Source organism: Ruditapes philippinarum, unplaced genomic scaffold (genome assembly GCF_026571515.1).
Source record: "Ruditapes philippinarum isolate M1 unplaced genomic scaffold, ASM2657151v2 ctg730_1_1_1_1, whole genome shotgun sequence".
Lineage (NCBI taxonomy): Eukaryota > Metazoa > Mollusca > Bivalvia > Venerida > Veneridae > Ruditapes > Ruditapes philippinarum.
The window spans coordinates 223,272-243,299 of record NW_026859790.1 but is presented as its reverse complement, the minus strand read 5'-3'; the positions used below and the strand labels follow the sequence as shown (position 1 = coordinate 243,299).

The window sequence follows — 20,028 nt, the reverse complement described above, 5'->3', positions numbered from 1 at the left end:
ACACAAAGATGTATTTTATTTAAATCATGTTAGATTAAACATCAGCACTCTGTCATTACCGGTACTTTCTATGATAATTCATAAATCTAACACAGAATGTATCAAAATTCATTTATTTTCTACACATCTAAACATAATTATCTTGTGTGTAACTTTACATAATACTAGTCTATCACATTAACACACTGGTGTTTTTACTGAGTGATTGTGAAAGTTGTTGTATCCTCGTCGTAGATGGCGCTGTGTGGATGTTTGCTGCCACATTCACCATTACATATGGCTGAAGATAAAACAATACAAAATATTTTAAGATATGATATAACGTTAACGTAGTGTAAATATGTGATTTATGAAAATAAACAGAAACTCCTTGAAAAAGAGGGGTTTAACCCCTAGAAAAGTTTGTGTAGTAGATAATTGTTAACTGTTCAGAATGATGATGATATGAATAGTCTGTCATTTAAGTATATAGTATGTATATTGATAAAGTCATGGGTGTTATGCTATTAAGTAAGTCAACAAACATTTGTTTTACAGTTAATGATTGTGTCAAAATTCTTTGTAAATGATAATCATTGTTTTCAAAATAAGTCTTCCTAATGAAATGTAGTCTTGTTTCTACAATGACATGTGTAAAGAAACCTACTGTGAAACTATATTTAAAGAGACAGGATCTTATTTGTCTGATGTAAGAACCTTGATAATACAGTAATGTAAAATTATTCTTCCAATTGATATATTGTATTTACCCATTTTAACAGTGTAGTCTCCTGGTAGCCATTCTTCACATGGACCTTGGGATGGATCACAATTTGGATCTGGTTTAGCATTCAGCTGGAACTGGCCAGTATAATCCCCAGCTTGTGCTAGAGCATGGTAGAAACTTTGACCTATATAATAAAACATATTTTATAGTACAAATACCTGTGGCAACCTGGAATTCCTCTTAATTATGATCTGGAACAAGTAGGGCCTGCTCAGATTGTAAATGTATGTATAAATTGATAGCTTCTTAAATTTAATAATTTCATTTTGAAATGCAATAAATCCATTCGAAATGTACCTCTAGACTAATAAATAACACATATTTTTCTGGTAAAGGTTAAAAGCTTATAAACATTTTGATATGTCAGAAAAATATTTCAACTATAGTCTTACCAAGTGGGACACCATCGACTGTGACAACTTCTAGAGAAATTTCTCCTGTACCTGTTCCATTCTTTGATGTGTAGGCAAAATCAATGGAAAATGTACCTAACAAATATAATAATAATCTATTTAAGACAGATGTTGTAAATAGTTCAAATACATGATCATTTCCGTTTGTACGTGAAGTTATTAGGATTATGCAATTAATTAAGTGTAAATAGTTTTATGAAATGTATAGAATTGGTTGTTCAACTTATTATGTCCAACATGTTACCCAATTTTATATATTTATATATAAATTTAAATGTTAAATGTAATATAAAGCAGTATTTAACTCGGATGGTATTTAACTGACCTATTCACAATTTAGTATAGCTCTGCGTTTGAAAGTACAGTATAGGGAAAATTGTTCGGATTTAGACTAACATAATGGATACTGTACCTTGTGGTCCAGATTTTGGTGTACATGTGAACGAGGTGAATGATGCATCACCATTGTCATTTATTGGGCAGACTGGAATTAACTCACAATAGTAGATAGGGTCAAGGTCAGCTCTACAAAGCAATCAAATAATGATCAGCAATAAAAAATGATTGGCACTGCAATTCCAATACGTTAGATTTGAGGATTGAATTGCGCTTCAACCGGTACCCTATGGTGCTTGGACAACTTTGCATTTGCCATTATCTCATAAACAAAGTCAATTCTTTTTATTTCATTATCCTTTTCACATGTTACCGTAAATTATAAATAGCAAACAAATAGTTATTATCATGCTAAATGTATATAACTTTCTGGGTAACGTTTATAGCTAAAAACGAAGAAAAGGTCTACATTTAATTTTGATATTCTAGCTGTCAGTTCTGAGATATATTTAATTTTCAAATGATATAAAATTTAAAAACACAGGAGACATAACAAAATACGTACTTTTGTATAATTTTGATGAATTCTTCAATGCCGACAATGTCACACAGTAAATTACAAACTTCTCCGACCGCTGGCGACGTTTTTGAGGCGAGAGCACCACAAAGATCAGCACAGCCACCCACAACACCGCCCTCTATATTATAATAAATATTTAAAGTATTTATATTAAAACATTGCTAATTTATAATGATTAAGAGTTTCAATATTTAACATTTCTGGGTTGGGTTTAATTTAAAATTAAATAGAAATATTAAATTTTCCCACCAAAAAAGATTCTAATCTTTGAATAAAAATTAAATTTTTAAAAAACAGTTTATAGTTATTCCCAAATTTTTCACATTACCCTAGACAAAAAACGTAATGCGTTAAGGTTGGCAATCTTTATAACATAATCCTTAGGATTTAAACCCACCCTTACGTTTAAAAATTGATGTTAAGGAGCTGGTTTAAAGCTTGGCCTGCGAAGTCGATGCAAGTTTTACATTTGTCAAACCCAACTTTCTCCCCTTGAACTATTGGCTTATAAATGTCTTTTGTTACGAACTTCAAATCCGCCTTTAAAGATGGTAATTTCAACCCAACCAATGGGTGAGCTAACAATATTACCGAGGCGGTGATCACCAAAAATCCCTGCAATTATTATAGAATATTATGTCCTTCATCACTATTAGAAAGTTAATAAAATTCGCAAAGCTTCCATAACCGAACAGTAATACTTCAAAAGAAATCATAACTACACACTTAATGTAAAATATTTTAATGAGGATTTTTAATAAACGGTTGTACTGACAAATTTAAAAAAATGGAAATATTTCATTATTATTTTATGTATAAACGCTCTGAATGGATGATCCTAAGTCGTAAATTATTTTCATTCTGTGATCAGAAACTCTTATACCATAATTAGGTTATTCATTTGTAAATAGCATCATCTAATTAATTGCATTCCAAAACATTATCGTTTTAGTTCTATTTTAATCTTTTTCTTCTTTTATATTTTTTTTATTTTTCTATTTGCAATATTAAAACATAAGATTCTTTAATGACATGGAATGTTTGGAAATGTCATACCATATTAAAATATTTAATAAAGAGTGGAAGAAGAACTAGAGGAAGAATGTAAGTATAAAAGATTACCTTCATTTTGTTCGTATCTCTGCTAACGTTATAACTGACCGTATTGAGCGGTGTTTCCTTTTTAAGTTGCCCTAAGTTTCTTATCTTGTACCTTGTTAAGATTGTAGTCATGTACTACTACAATATGTTGTCTTAAAGTTGGGTCACACTGATAAGTAATGTTTCTCATTAAATAGAACACAAACATACTATTTTCGTTGATTCATTTAGCATAATTACCAAAATACACGTAGGCACATCATATTTCCGATGTTTCTAGAAAGTATGTGTACGTGCCCATTGGTGATGATCACAAAATAAATATGATTTTTTTTTCATTAATTAATGTGAAAAATGCTCTTCCACATTTCGTAAGAACTAATTCTTACTAAATAACTACATGAGATATTTACATTTAGCTTCTATAGCAGAGTATGTATTTCAAGAAAGGAAAACGAATCAAAATAAGGCCGTATCATTACCAATCATCTTTGCTAATTCAGTAAATCGGACAAGGTGATCCCAGACTGAATTAAAGAGAAAAGAATACCACGTAAAACTTGAATCTTTATTTGAAAGTATCTTTTTTATCAATTTACATAACTACAGAGTTATGATGAATTGTCTGTGATAGTGAAGGTGGCGGAAGTTTCGTCATAAATGGCGCTGTGAGGGTGCTTGCTGCCGCACTCACCATTACAAAGTGCTGAAAATATTTGCGGAAGTCTAATGACTGATATATTTGATTAAACTACACATCAGCTACTACTTATGAGACCGCCTACGTGGTCGAGGGGTTAGAGTCGATGACTTCTAATCCAGCTGCCTCTCGGGCGTGGGTCCGATCTCCGGTAGATGCTTGGTAGTTTAGCACGGAGGAAGGTAGTCTAGTACTGGTGTAACTCTCCAGGAACGATGGTTAGGAAACTACCCGCCTATATGACTGAAATACTGTTGGGAAAAGGCGTTATATGAAACAAACACACACTACTACTAATATTGCTTCTACCCGTATACATGTATATTGAAAATTATCACAGTTGAACAAATTTAAACAAACTATCACCATAGAGCAGTGATTTGTCTATAAAAGAACATTTCAAGTCAACCAGCAGTTGATACTATGAGCCTTGTTTCTTGCTGTTGGTATGTTATGTCTATTGCTTGGTTTGCAATATCTATTGTTACATTAGACTAAAATATATCAATTTAACTTCGCTCATCAACCTTTTGATACTATTCGCTTTAGCCTTTGTTTCTGATCATTGGTATGTTATACCTAGTGTTTGGTTTACTATATCTATTGTTACATTAGACTTAAAGAATATCAAGTTAGAAAACTATACCGATTTTCACTGTATAATCTCCAGGTAACCACTGTTCGCATGGTCCAGCTGTGGGGTCACAGTTTGGATCAGGTTGGGCCTGTAGTTTAAACGTTCCGTCGTATGTTCCAGCTGGTGCCAGCTCGTGAAGGAAAGCCTGGGCTACATGTATAAACAACAGTTACTTCACTCAATGCAAAAGTCGAATAATAATTAGCCTATACCAGCAGTGAAGACCCCCATCCCAGCTTGCCAGTCCATATTGTCTTATTTGACTTTACATTGTTAGCTATTGTTCTTTACCAATGGTAAAATTATGTAATTTATCAATGGGCATTTCTGAATTTCAAACAGGACTGGACATTATTACATTTGATATAAACGTTCGATTTGAAAAGATTAAAAAAATGATAAAGTGAATGCAAAATTAAGATTTTTTTTTTAAATGTGATATTCCATTTTCTTTGTGGTAATCGTTATTTAGATATTTCCAAATTAAGAGGTTTCTTTTACATGAAACTCCTAAGATTTATATTTATTATATCAACATCTGAATACATACATGTAATATCATATAGTTATAATGTAATTTGATTTCCAGACTAATAACTGTACAATAAAGACAAAAAGAGCTAAATGATGGGAACATATCAGCAGATTCTTAAGCCATATCATATCATACATAAACGGAAAACTAACCAATAGGTATCTTATCAACAGTTAGAACTTCCAGCAGGATCTGTCCGGTTCCTGTACCGTTCTTAGAATCATACTCAAACGAGATGTCGAAAATACCTAGACAATAAACGAAGGTTCATAAAAAAATTTGTAATGTCAATTGGAAATGATAAGCCTTAGAAACGGACTTTACGTCTTAAAATTTTTGTATGCTATTGATTTTCATTTCTGATTAAGACGTATTAAAGTCGGAACTAGTGAAATTTTTGTTGTCTTGATTTTTTACATTGTCAAATAAGGATAATTTAAGTAATAGACATATTAATATTACATAATTACAGGTATGTATATTCTTTAACTTCTAATCATTTTTGTCTACAAAATGTTCAACATTTTCTTTAATAGTACTATTTTTTTTGTACAGAAGATAATAGAGACCACTTTATATAAGTAAAACATACTAAATGTAATACATGGTAAGACTATATACTGGAATTGTGGAATTGATAATACAAACCTTGTGGTCCAGATTTCGGATCTATTTCGAATGTGGTGAACTTTGCATCCCCGTTATCATTGACTGGACAAGCAGGGATCAGTTCACAGTAATATATCGGATCCAAATCTTCCCTTAAAATAACAAAATATTTCAATAATTCCTATGTCGACTAATTTATATAGTACATATCATATCATAGTACATTATTTATTTATTTATTTATTTATTTATTTATTTATTTATTTATTTATTTATTTATTTATTTATTTATTTATTTATTTATCTTTATACAGGTATCAATATAATGATGTTCCTAAAAAGTCATGATGGATAAACGAAATAGGTTGTCTGTTCTTTATATCCATTATTAAACATAAAATAACAACTTCAAGTTATCTCCCTTTAACTGGCGTGTTTTAGGTATAGAATATTTTACTTGTTTATGATATTGATGAATTCCTTTATTCCTACTATGTCACAGAGAATTGAGCAAACAGCACCAAGAGCTTGACTTCCGCTCTTGTCAGCCAAGATTTGACAAAGGTCTCCGCACGTGTCAACAACACCAACCTCTGAAAATGTTATACTTTCATTTTAAACTTTACTGGTTAATATAACCATTACAAAAATCTTCTCATCGTATCATCGTACCTGTCATTGAGCCTATGACATTTTGTTCACGTCCCAAAGTCTAATTGGCTGCCCATGACGACAGAATACAAGTGGATTGGTTTTTAATCATCAAAGAAAATTTTATTCATCTGTAAAATTACAACAACTTAGATGTTGGAACATAGTGAAATATAGTGTATCAACTTTCACTGTTCTGTCAATGAAGTGCATTATATGTAAGGAATGCAGGTACTGAGTGATATCCATGAATGATATGTACATTGTACTTACGTAGTACCATTTGAAGGAGACCATTAATGGCCTGGCCGGCAAACTCTATGCACAACGAGCATTTATCATCATCACCTACTTTGCCACTCACGCTCGAAACCTCACTGATATAGCTGTGCTGTTGCTTTGCTACAGCTGGTACGTGTACACCTAATGTGCCTGATACTAGCAAGCAAATTAAAACCCCGGAAACCTGGAAAAATTTCATAGCTTAAATCGAAATATGAAATGTGTCTTGCAAAAATGTCTCCACTGACGTCAAAAAGCATTCAAAACAAAATTTGAAATTCTTACACAGATGATTGAAACACTTAAATGAAAAAAATCTGCGAAAAATAATAAAGAATTATACTTGGAATTAAATTGAAAATCGAATTTTATGTGCGATTCTCTGCCTGATTCGAGTTAAAAGCGTTACAACGCATTTCATTTTGGGGTCTAAATGCACAATAGAAATATAGTTCTGGAAAATTCAAAAACGGGATGAGGGAATGATCTGAAAAAAATCTAGTCGTGCCATGTCAAAAAACCTCAATGGCCTGGGGAGTCCCTTTAAAAGTGCGCATTCTTTTAAACATCTTAAATAACTAAGGGATGGCTTAATATAGATCTTATCTGTAAATCATTGTCGCCTTAAAAGTACAAATGCTATCACACAAATTTTGCTAGATTTAGCTTCTATGTTGACCAGCTATCACTAGTTTTGCGTACTTTTCAATAAATTCGTTGTTAAACATTTGCTGCAGTGTTGAAATTAAACTGAATAACATTAAATTGGTTAAATTAAAAGCTACTTACAAACATTGCTGTATACTGTTAGGTTTCTTGTAGGTCTAGTTAAAGAACAAAATCTACTCTCTTATCGGTCTGTGACCTACACTGGTAACTTACGTGGCTTATCTTTATATTGTTATCATCTTCCTTGAGAAATATATTTACCTGATTTTTCAGGACATCCATGTAAATTTCGTCTGTGGGTATGAGCGAACTTGGAGAAAAAAAAACGAATTTGAAATGGGAGAAATGCGACATAAAACAGAGCTTTAATGGTCTAACTGATATCAACTAGAAATATTCATGAATATTTTCCTTGAATGCAATAAATTTGCGAAGAAACGTCGATTATTTGTTGATCGGCAATCTTTGCAGAAATAAATTAAAGTAAGGTACATGTATACTTGAATATTAGGCTAATGTACATGTATACAATAAATCTTTTTTAGTTTGGTAGTTATGAAAAAGTTGATGTATTGTGAGAGTCATATATCACAATTATCATTATTTACGTTTAATTAAAATACGCGCTTCACACATTTATAAATATCGCATTGGACTTCCCGCGTAAATGTCAAATAAGTTAGCCTAGGTCACATGATAAACCATGGTCACGTGACAGTCGTCAAGGTGTCCTAATTTGCATAATATTGTTTAACAATGGCGGACAGTTGAAAACAAGCAGTAAAACGTGAATTAGATAACTGCAGACTCTAGAAATGGCCGACACAGCTCATTCACGCCAAAAGATTTTTGAGCTGGATTTAGATAATCAGAAAAAGAATGTTTTCGTGACACAATTACATGAAAGGTTTGTTTTATGATTGCGTGTCAGTAATTGGTAATTAAGAGATCGTGTCTCATTCATCCATTATTTATAAAGTAACGTTATGAGATTAACGGGAGAATAATGGGTACAAACACATAGAAAATGGAAGCGTAGTGACATTAAATATTCACTCTGCTTTGCTTCATAAGCTGGCAAACAAATAAATATACATGGTAAATTAGTAATGTAAATATTTGCAATTGTTAAAAAAATATCAAAATCATGTGCATGGCATGAATGCATTGAGTAATGGATTAAACTTTGCATGTAGCAGAAAATTCAATTATTTACATTATACAGACCAAATTAATGTCTTCATTAAAGCATTGCGACATTTGATTATTTCACAATAGAATTACAAAAAGGGATCACTGTGTACTTGGCATAATTTATATAGTTCTCAGTGACATTGCGATTAACAATGTCTGATCACTTATCATATTTTGCCTTATCATAATCGGTGCCTTATCATAATCGGCATTGTGTCGGCTAGTCCAACATATTGTACTACGCGACAAGATATTGTACTATTTCATGTCTGGGCAATATCTCTTCTCTACAAAAGCGAGATTCTGACCCAGAACGAAAATATCACAGAAGAATCAAGCTTTAGCACGTCAATATATTTTGACTATGTGTGGGCCTCAAGCTACACATGGGACATATTGTAACGTTGTTTTTACAATGAATGTTTTAAACTCAAACATGTCCACTGATGACATTGTAAGTGTTGTTTTTACAGGTTAAATTCCACCAGAGACATAATGTTATTCTTTAATGTTTAACACTGCCAGGGAATCATATTAGTTTCTTATTTTTCATATGTTAATTTCTGCATGTTAAATTTCTACCAGGTAGTTACTTGTTGTTTTTTTTACACTTCGATAATTGGGTCATGTATTTTATAGAACCTGTTATTTTAAGTCATTCGTTAACATTATGAAGGAGAGCACATGGTGTTATGCATCATATAGTCAGTAAAAATTATGTATGGCCACTAAAAATAGAAAATATGTAAAATCTTTTTTTATTTATATATTTCACCTGTGAATGTCTTAAATAGATTGCATCTGGTGTTCACTCTGTGAAATATATTTCAATTTGACATCGGAACAAATGAACATTTACCCTATTTGTGAACGAATTCTTATATTGTTAATGTTTATATCCCAAACATTTCAATATGATACAGTACTGAATTCCTTGAAATGGAAGAAAAAACTTGCGGAGATGGACATTCTAGAGATACATTGTAGATAGTCTTTATTAGTATTTTATGTTAATTATTAACTTAATTGCAGAGATGATGAAGATGATATTACAGCATTTCCCGTTGTCAAGGAAACCGGAGACAAACTCATTGAGACAGGCATTAACACACTACAAAGAACATTGCTTCTCAAAAAAGAGGTTGAAGTGGACAGGGTCCAAGCAGAACTTGAAGCTAAGAGATATGAGTTCAAACATAGGATGGAGGCGTGTGCTCAACGGCAGATTGAGATACAGAAAAAACAACAAAGGGTAAATATTAATGCTTTGTGTCCTCTTCATTTTTTGCCCACTTTCTGCTCCAGGTGCTATAGTATGCTGCTGTTTGTTATAAAAAAATGATTTAATTTATATGCAGAGTAAGTTGTAACACTATTTTGAAGAATGTTTGGTGAAAAATGAGACCGTAGTTTGTAAGAGTAAAACATTTAATACATCTGTATTTCAAATAATTATGAAATGTTAGGGTTCTTTTGTTTTGTTTTTAATAAAATTCTCATATTTTGCATTAAACAGAACTAAACCTGTCATTTAATTTATACAATTGTCTACAGCTACACTATATTATAATTGTATTGGTTAAAACAAAGTTTACAAGCAGAACAAAAAGCATTAAGTTAAATGAATTTTAAGTTGTTGATGCAGTGCTTAAGTGGTATTGATACTTGAAAGGGAAACAATCAATCATCTAAATATCAATTATAATAAAAAGTCTTCTTCTTGTTGTTCGCCATAATAAAAAGTGAGCTAATTTATGTTATTTCTTTTTTTGTCAGATGAAAGACAGGGTTGCCAAGTTTGAGACATTTTTGAAAGAAAATGAATTAAAAAGAAGAAGAGCTATACAGAAATATCAGACTGAAGTCAAGTTAAAAGAACAGAAAACTGAAGAACTGATAAAACTTCAAGACGAACTTGACAATGTCAAGGACTTGTATGTATTTTACAATTTTATTTTTTTATTAACAAAATATAAAAAAACCCATTGTACTTGTATGTTCATCTGTCATGTAAGAGAAATTGGTAAGGATAATTAAATGTCACCAAGATTGAAAGAAGAAGTTTGAGGCTATCAATATATAGACTGATTATCTTGTTAATGTAAATTTGTAAAAGTTCATACAAAATTTATTATAGTTTGAGTGTGTATGATGTTGTAAATTTATAGATACACTAGCTGCAGAATCTGTTCATGGAACAACCAGTGTTGAGCAATAATTGTAATGTTTCTTGCTCAAGGAAACATTTATTACTTGCCCCTGACAGGATTTGAACTTGTGGCTAGAAATCTTTAGATTAAAAGCCCGACATGTTAACCAATCGGCCATGCCACTACATCCCTTTAATGTTGATATAAATGTTGAGAAAATATTCAAAATATTCATTGTACTAATGTTAAATTTTTCGTTATTTCATTATGACATTGTTGGAATGTTAGACACCTTCATTCAATTCATATACATTTTATGCATTTTGAATTTACTGACCAAACAAAATCATCTGTCAGTTATAAAAAACTCCTTACATTTCAGGTTATCGAGATTAGAAAAAAAAGTAAACCGTTATAAAAAGTTTGAAGATTATTTGTTACGAGTAATTGATGTAATGCCAGAAGATTATTTGGCTGCGTCAGACGATAAAATGAAAGGTCTAATGTCCCGTCATCGTACACTCAGTGATTCCAATGTCCATCTAGTCAATAAACTGGAATCTATGTCAGATGAGGTAAGGCTATATAACTTTGTTGTATTTTTAAAGTTTGCCTATATAAGTTCTGATACAAATGAAAAATGTTTTTAATATGACTACCGGTAACTACCTACAACCATTAAAAGTTGGAATCTTGTAACAACATACCAGCATTTGCATAGATTAAGTTTACTAGTATGCAATAAGAAAAGTTCATATAGTGGTGGTGGTAGTTTTCATATAGTGGTGGTGGTAGTTTTCACTCTAGATCAAGGCAATAAGCCACATTGAATTTACCAGAGCACAGTTCAGTCATCGTGCTGTTCCTGGGCAGGCTATCAAGCAATTTACCAGAACTAGTTGCCTTCACTTTCACAAGGGACTGATTATTTCTGTAAATGCAAGAGCAGAGGTACAATTCGAATGACTGTAGAAAGGATTTCACGATCAATCACAACAAAAGTGACCTGCGCTGTTTGGGAATCAAACCCTGGTTGCCCAATTCAGAGTCTAACACTCTACCTATTGAGCTGACCGGACAGCTGAAAGTTCATATAAAAATTTACAATTTGTCAAGTAGAACCTGCTGTAATATGGCCTAAGATTTTATGTCAAAACCAGACTGGTTTCTGGACTGGATTTCATTCATTTAATTGTACATTGTACATGTATTTGTTGTATAATATAGCTGGAGATATTGAAAGCTGAGCTAGATCAGATGAAAACTGCCCATAATAAACAAGTTATATCAATCAACAGTCAACTGTCCAAACTACAACAACAACATGAGATGGAAAATGATGCCAATCAGAAAACTGAAAATAAATATAATGCTAACAAAGGTGGTCTCAGAGAAAAGGTCAGCATAATTATCTTAAATATTACCCATTTTACTATGAAAATTGTTATTTAATTATTATGGAATGTTTGGCACACAGGAACCACAATTTTAACCTTAAGTAAGATTTATTTTACAGCTTATGATCTATAACAAATTATTTTTATCCAAATAATGTTCCAAAGAGTAAAATTGTAAAATATGTTACGAAGTAAGATTACACCTTGTCAAATTATTCTGTGAAAAAAAGAAGCAAAGAATTGTTGCAAATAGTTAAAAAAAAGTTTAAAATTCCATTTTCTTAATTTGCTAGATTTTCATATTCAGTGTATTATGTGATATATTAGCATAATTATCTTAAATATTACCGGATTCTACTAATGGAACAGTCTACCTAGATTTTCATATTCAGTGTATTATGTGATATATTAAATTAAATATATTTCTGTGACTATATTATATTTTAGAGAACGGAGCTGGGTGTTATTATGATGGCTATAGATAATATAGCAGAGATTTGTCATAAACAACTAGATATACCAGTACAGGAAATGTCACTGGACACAAAACTTCATAGAATCAGGGTATGTGTATAATTGTCTGTTTGCTAACGGAATTTTGCAATTGTTGTTACTGTTGAGTCCAACTATAAGTACCACCTCTTGCAACTGTGTTAGGAAATTGATTCTGTTGGCTCAGTGGCCTTGAGTGTTGTTCTTAGGGTTGTAAGCGAGAGGTCACAAGTTCAAATCCAATCCATGGTGGGATCTTTTTGATGCATTTGCTCCTTTATGTCACAAGCTTAGAAAATGTTCGTAAATTTGCCTTTTAGTAATGATAGGGATATCTGTATCAAAATAAGGTGCTGATTTACAGATTATCCTGGCTTTACATTATTGTGATAGTACAAATTTATTTATTTTCTCCAGAACATCTTCATAATGATGCTCAAATAGTAAATCTTGTGCCGGTTACTTAATGCATGTATTTGACTTGGTAATATAAAGTTATAGTTATAGCTGTGTACTTGATGTATACATCATTTATCACACAATAAGGATACTTAAAGGTAATGTTCAAGGAATTCTATAATGTATGTTATACTTTCAGGATTTTGTTAACGACCAAGCAGATGTTGCAGTGATGGCTCGTCCAACAGATGATGATGGGTCACCTGCAGGGAGTCGGAGAGGCAGTGTAGACAATGCTAGAAAATCTAATAAAGTCAAAAAGAAAGTAAAACTTAACGGGTAGCTGAGATATTGTTTCACATACATAGTATATGAGCTGCGCCATGACAAAATCAACATAATGGGTTTGCGCAGAGGGGGCCTCCGTGGCTGAGTGGTTAAGGTCACTGACTTGAGATCACAGGTCCCTCACCGCTGTAGGTTCGATCCTCACTCGGGTCGAAATCTTTCATGTGAGGAAGCCATCCAGCTGCCTTACGGAAGGTCGGTGGTTCTACCCAGGTGCCCGCTCGTGCCTGAAATAATGCCCGATGGGGCAACTGGGGTCTTCCTCCACCAATAAAGCTGGAAAAAAATCGACGAAAAAATCTCGGGGGGACGCTCTAGGATGGCCTGACTTGAGTGTATGGTCGCCCATATGGGCTTTCCGGCGGCGACCTTAAATAAACGACCTTACCAATCCTTTTACAAGTAGAGAAACTGATAGTGAACAGCATGGATCCTGATCAGACTGCGCGGATGCGCAGGCTGGTCTGGATCTATGGTGGTCGCAAACGCACTATGTTGGTTTTGTCGTGACGCAGCTCATATGTAGTTTACATAAACTGACAAAGAGAAGTGCTTATTTCATGGAAATTATTGTTTTGGTCATGTATCTAAAGCTAAAGTAAACAAAGTATCATCAGGTCAGCACAACATAGCCAATAGTCTTGTCCTCTGTACATATAACTGTTCTCCTAGCTTTAATTCTTTACATCCTACTATGTAGGTAGAGTTTAACTGTTCCATTAGTAGAATCCGGTTAACTAATGTTAGATTCACTTGCAATCATACTACAGTATATTTTGGAAGTATGAAAACACACAATTTTACAGAGATAAGTTTAGGACGTTTGATTTAAATAACTTCCTAGTTTTTTTTTGTTCTAATGATAAAATCTTGAGTGACTATTAGACATTAAGGGTACAGTACACCTTCCTTGCTCACTGTATATATTTTTGTAAGGTGTTGCATTTAGTGTAGCCAACACTTGCTGATTGCTTTTTTTTGTTGTTGTAAGAAGTTGTTTGTAAAACTGCCAGCATTTATTTTTGTGAACAATGGTGAAGTGCCATTTGGATGTTTAAATGTTCATAGTAAAAATGATTTGTTGTTATTATTTGCACAAGTTTTTTAGGAGTAGATGTAACAGAGTTTTGTAGATTGTTCACATATAGTTTTGCTAGATACAGTGACTCTTACCTGTGAATTCTAACTGTGCATAGTGTTAACATTCCTGGAAGGTGAAAATTATCAATGGTTAATATAAATATGTCAATAATATGAAAAATTAAAAATACCATTTACATTTAGGATCATCAGTTAAACAAAATGGACACTTAAAGGTTATTCATGCTACAGAATGAAGCATGCATTTCTTGTGCCTTTATTGTGTTTATAAAAATTTCTGCCTGAAAATAGAAGCCACTTCTTAACAAGCTGTTTCAAGTTAACTTTTTGTTGTATTAATTTTGTTGCTAGGATTATTTATTTTTTTGTGAAAAATTGTTTTATTTCTTTTTGCTGTTAGTAAAATATGATGTTAATATGTGACTTTTTGTAAAATTACTCTTAAACATATTTTTATAAAGTCTTCTGAAATTTTAGACAAGCCATTTTTATTCCAATTTATATTCTATATCGCTCATTATTGTTATATGTTAAGAAATTATTTATGCCTTACAATGTCATTTTGCATGAAGCATTATATTATATTTTACATGATAATGTTTGTATATTTATGTATGAATTACAGCAGTGCAGTTCAATAAACATGAAATATGATCACAGTTGTTGTGTCATTTATTTACACATTGTTGTATAAGTATAGAAACAGTAATGTTAATATGTCTTAATATGAGCCGCGCCATGACAAAACCAATATAATGCGTTTTGCGACCAGCATGGATCCAGACCAGCCTGCGCTACCGCACAGTCTGAACAGGATCCATGCTGTTCACGTACAAACCCTATAACAAGTAGAGAAACTGATAGCGAACAGCATGGATCCTGTTCAGACTGTGCAGGCTGGTCTAGGTCCATGGTAGTCGCAAACGCATTACGTTGGTTTTGTCATGACGCGGCTCATATATAGTAAAAGTTCCACTGACTTCTGTAGTAAAATTACCCTCTGTTAACATGCTTCCTGTCTATAAGGATCAAAGGAAAAAAAGAGTTCCAATGTTTAACTTTCCAGTCTATAATTTAGACAAAACCACCATTTATATCCTGTTTGCTAAGTCATCTTTACATATGTGCAGGTGGTAAGGAAACATATCAGAAATGAACACACTACCTTTATATTATACACCACTAATTGGATCATGTCTGTAAAGTTATATTACAATCTACGCATATATTTTTTATTATTTGATTTTTAGTTACATTGGCAACATAGAGATGATATAGTTATCAACTTTCCAGTTTTACTTGTAGAGCAAGACCTCTGGTTTACATAATAAGATCATTCCAGTTGCAAAGGACAATAACTTGAACATCATGCAAAGCCAGTTATGGTCTCTTGGATACTGTACTTCTTCATGAAATCTATCCATCCATAAAGTTTCAACTTATACTTCTAAGCAAATTTTCAGTTATGCCCTGGATAAAACAGAGCTGTCAGTAGGACAGCAACGCTGGACTATTCTTAGTGCTTGATAGTAAAAAAAAAATGCTTGATACAATTACCTCCTCCTGTTTACAGGTTGGGGTAATGATGGTGAACAAGTGTGCAAAGTTTCAAAGCCATATGTCAATGGACTTTGAAAATATTTGAACTATTACAAAGCTTTAACGTAAATTCTAAGTCGAAAAAGGGGCATAATTCTGTCAAAATGCTTGATACAGTTACCTCCTCCTGTCTACAGGTTGGGGTAATGATGGTGAACAAGTGTGCAAAGTTTCAAAGCCATATGTCAATGGACTTTGAAAATATTTGAACTATTACAAAACTTTAACATATAAATTCTAAGTCGAAAAAGGGGCATAATTCTGTCAAAATGCTTGATACAGTTACCTCCTCCTATTTACAGATTGGGGTAATGATGGTGAACAAGTGTGCAAAGTTTCAAAGCCATATGTCAATGGACTTTGAAAATATTTGAACTATAACAAAAACTTTAACGTAAATTCTAAGTCGAACAAGAGCTGTCGGTAGGACAGCAACGCTCGACTATTCTTAGTGCTTGATTGTAAAAAAAATGCTTGATACAGTTACCTCCTCCTGTTTACAGGTTGGGGTAATGATGGTGAACAAGTGTGCAAAGTTTCAAAGCCATATGTCAATGGACTTTGAAAATATTTGAGGTATTACGAAAACTTTAACATAAATTCTAAGTCGAAAAAAGGGGCATAATTCTGTCAAAATGATTGATACAGTTACCTCCTCCTGTTTACAGGTTGGGGTAATGATGGTGAACAAGTGTGCAAAGTTTAAAAGCCATAGGTCAATGGACTTTGAAAATATTTGAACTATTACAAAAACTTTAACGTAAATTCTAAGTCGAAAAAGGGGCATAATTCTGTCAAAATGCTTGATACAGTTACCTCCTCCTGTTTACAGGTTGGGGTAATGATGGTGAACAAGTGTGCAAAGTTTCAAAGCCATATGTCAATGGACTTTGAAAATATTTGAACTATTACAAAAACTTTAACGTAAATTCTAAGTCGAAAAAGGGGCATAATTCTGTCAAAATGCTTGATACAGTTACCTCCTCCTGTTTACAGGTTTGGGTAATGATGGTGAACAAGTGTGCAAAGTTTCAAAGCCATATGTCAATGGACTTTGAAAATATTTAAACTATTACAAAAACTTTAACATAAGTGGTTACGCCGACGCCGACGCTCGGGTGACTACAATAGCTCTACTTATTCTTATCGAATAGTCGAGCTAAAAAGGATGGCAGGCTGACAGACATACAAGCTACAAGCTGATTCAAATATACCCACCCTACAATTTTATTTTACACAGGGACTATCTCCATGGAATTAGAATTTCCTAACTGGAAATCAGTTTTTAATTGATTTAAGTATAACAACACCTATTCATTTCAACTTGTAATTTTAACTTCAACAATCACAATAATTTAGCACTGCAATGAAAAAATATATGACAAGTTGAAGATATATCTAGCATAAAAAACAGGTAAATAACATACAGTAGAAATGTAAAACATGGACTATATATGTCTCCAATGTAACAATCATTTCAAATGACATGCTTTAATGACATGTTACAACAATCTATCGAGTAAAGGTTTATATCTGGATGGAATTATCTTCAATTTTTCAGTATTATCGTAGTATAAAGTACATATTTAGTGACACATATACAAAAAAAACAAAACACATTGTTTCCCAAACTTATTCATCAACAATAAATCTTATCCTTAAGTTCTGTATAAATATGTCACACAAAAAACATTTCAACATCATGCTAAAATTATCAGCATCTGACGTACATGTATAAAAGACAAACTAGTCTGTTTGACATCTGTGTACATTTGTATTTTGTTTAAACAACCACAAAAATGGATAAATATGCCTGGTTCATCCTAGCATAGTTTATTGCCAATTCCACAGTTTTTCAGTTATATTTGAAAGGACATTTGCCTAATTAACTTGTATTTTCCTCACAAATAACAGTTCACAACATCCATCATTTGAATCATTCTCATGATCTATAGAATGCAGACTATTTCATGATGTAATTGTCATGTTAATCTGTCAACAACAAAATCATTATGAAACAAACACTATGGCTTAGTCCTCAAACTTACATATCAAACATTCATAGATTCTCTCTTTCTCCTTGGCAAATCAGGGAGCGGGACCCTTATATCATAGACACACAACCACACAAGTGTCTAAGAAGTATGCTTGTATGATATGAACACTTATAACATGAAGAAACTATTAAAGTTTCTATGGCAATAATGAAAATGGGAATGTATAGAACATGCAAAATATACATCCTTCATAGATAAATAACACAACTCTATAATCACTGTAGTACATGATTTAAATCGAATATTTAGTGAAAGTCAATGTCAACACTGATGTATCAGTACAACACAGTTATTACTTGTCCTCTAGTTTATTGGCTTGCGACAGTTTTGTATTAAAGCTCCATTGAAATGCCATGAATAATGTTGGTTTGAAACTAATATGGAAATAAAACTAACTGCAACATTTATCAAAACCATTTTTACTAAAACATCTGGTCTAATTTCCTACATACAACTTTATGATCATATCATATCTAGAGAAAACTAAGAAATCTTAACATTCTATGGTTATTTAAAGGGCATTTAAAAGATATGATAATAATTCTAAAGAAAGTTGATGAAATAAACCCATTTTTTAAAATCAATTTATGTCAGATTCCCCTTATTCTTTCAATGTCATTTTTTCAAAATATTGGAGTCATCATGTTAATTAAGTTAACAATACTGTATTCTCTATATAAAAGACAGGTTGTAGGAATGTTAGATCTGGTGATGACTATGTAACTATATTTGTATATGTTTATCAGCTGTGCTGACCCACATCATCTCAATGTCAACTACATGTAATAACCAGCTGGTCAATATCTCATGCCCCCTGGGAGACATTATAGGTCAACATAAGTCACCTTATTTAACATGACACCAGACTAAAATCAGACAATTCTCACATCTACATCATGACATAGTCACTGAGATAATTTCCCCATCAGTCCAACATGCTTAATGCATGACAGTATAATATGTGATAGTTCATAACTAGTAACATCCTAATTATATTGTTTATAAGGCAATGTTTAATAGACATTGCAAATAGACATTGTTTAAATACACATATATCAACCTAAGGCGTACAGCCCTTATCTTAAAATTCATTAACTAAAATCAACATTACTTATTCAACAAAATGTGTTAAATAAAAGACAAAGGCCTCTGTACTAAAGTCTGCCAAAGAAACAAAAAGGCCCCTAGTTCAAAAATAATTTCTGCATGCCAAAAAATTAAGCATTTTGTATAGGGATTAAACGATGATCGAGTATAATCGAAAATTGATCGTTTATAGAACCGATCGGCGATGATCGATTACAAAGATTAATAATCGATTATCGGTTATTTATTTTCTTGCTGTTACTTAAGTGACTCACTGTATTATAACAACACTCTAAATTAAAGCCAGCTTTGGTTGGAACAATAATTTTCACTCAAATCAATATGAAAGCATACTGGTGACCATGGAGTTAAAAGCTGACAGTGAGGCATTCTAGTTTAAAGATATACTATGCTCAAATTTGACAACAAAAAAATATTTAGAATTGCTACATAGTCTATTTGTACATATAAAATAAACATGTTTTTACTTCCCACAAAGAAGATATGTTTAGTATGAAATTGTTCTACACACTAAAGATGGTTGCAATATCAATATATAGTGTAATTAAAAGAACCTGGCAGTTTTGTTAAGAAAGGACCAACTTAACTTGTTCCCATACATACATATACCTGTATTGATATTGAGACATAGTAAATATAATTTGATACGTTTTAATGAATTTATTTGATTAAAATATTTTACTCAAGGATGAACAGAAGCATGAGTAACTAGTTTATTTCAGTTGATAAAGTGGTAGTTATACAAAATATAGAATATTAATGGAATTCTTATAAATATTAAAACATGATTTGTGCATTGTACATATTTACTTTGTTTTTGTAGATGTTTCGATTATATAATCGATGATTGATCGAAAAGGGTTGTCCGATTATTTTCGATGATCGATTATAATTTTTGTCCGATT

At 32.2% G+C, this 20,028-nt stretch overlaps 3 protein-coding genes across 3 annotated transcripts; 1 reads left to right on the top strand and 2 right to left on the bottom strand.

The window, feature by feature from the left end:
* Positions 1-97: 97 nt before the first annotated feature.
* On the bottom strand, positions 98-3,370 carry LOC132757924 (countin-1-like). The gene is made up of 7 exons (XM_060749422.1): positions 3,218-3,370; positions 2,506-2,710; positions 2,081-2,216; positions 1,592-1,704; positions 1,159-1,254; positions 750-890; positions 98-280 (listed from the first exon to the last, which is right to left on the bottom strand). Exons 1-7 carry the CDS (start codon positions 3,326-3,328, stop codon positions 195-197), a joined length of 888 nt encoding a protein of 295 aa, XP_060605405.1. The 5' UTR covers positions 3,329-3,370; the 3' UTR covers positions 98-194.
* A 380-nt stretch (positions 3,371-3,750) lies between these two features.
* Positions 3,751-7,532, bottom strand: LOC132757923 (countin-1-like). The gene is made up of 7 exons (XM_060749421.1): positions 7,400-7,532; positions 6,602-6,794; positions 6,135-6,270; positions 5,717-5,829; positions 5,221-5,316; positions 4,543-4,683; positions 3,751-3,902 (listed from the first exon to the last, which is right to left on the bottom strand). Exons 1-7 carry the CDS (start codon positions 7,403-7,405, stop codon positions 3,808-3,810), a joined length of 780 nt encoding a protein of 259 aa, XP_060605404.1. The 5' UTR covers positions 7,406-7,532; the 3' UTR covers positions 3,751-3,807.
* A 470-nt stretch (positions 7,533-8,002) lies between these two features.
* LOC132757922 (coiled-coil domain-containing protein 42 homolog) lies at positions 8,003-15,014 on the top strand. Its single transcript, XM_060749420.1, has 7 exons — positions 8,003-8,186; positions 9,506-9,725; positions 10,250-10,407; positions 11,006-11,198; positions 11,851-12,021; positions 12,468-12,584; positions 13,111-15,014. Exons 1-7 carry the CDS (start codon positions 8,095-8,097, stop codon positions 13,252-13,254), a joined length of 1,095 nt encoding a protein of 364 aa, XP_060605403.1. The 5' UTR covers positions 8,003-8,094; the 3' UTR covers positions 13,255-15,014.
* The last annotated feature ends 5,014 nt before the right edge of the window (positions 15,015-20,028 follow it).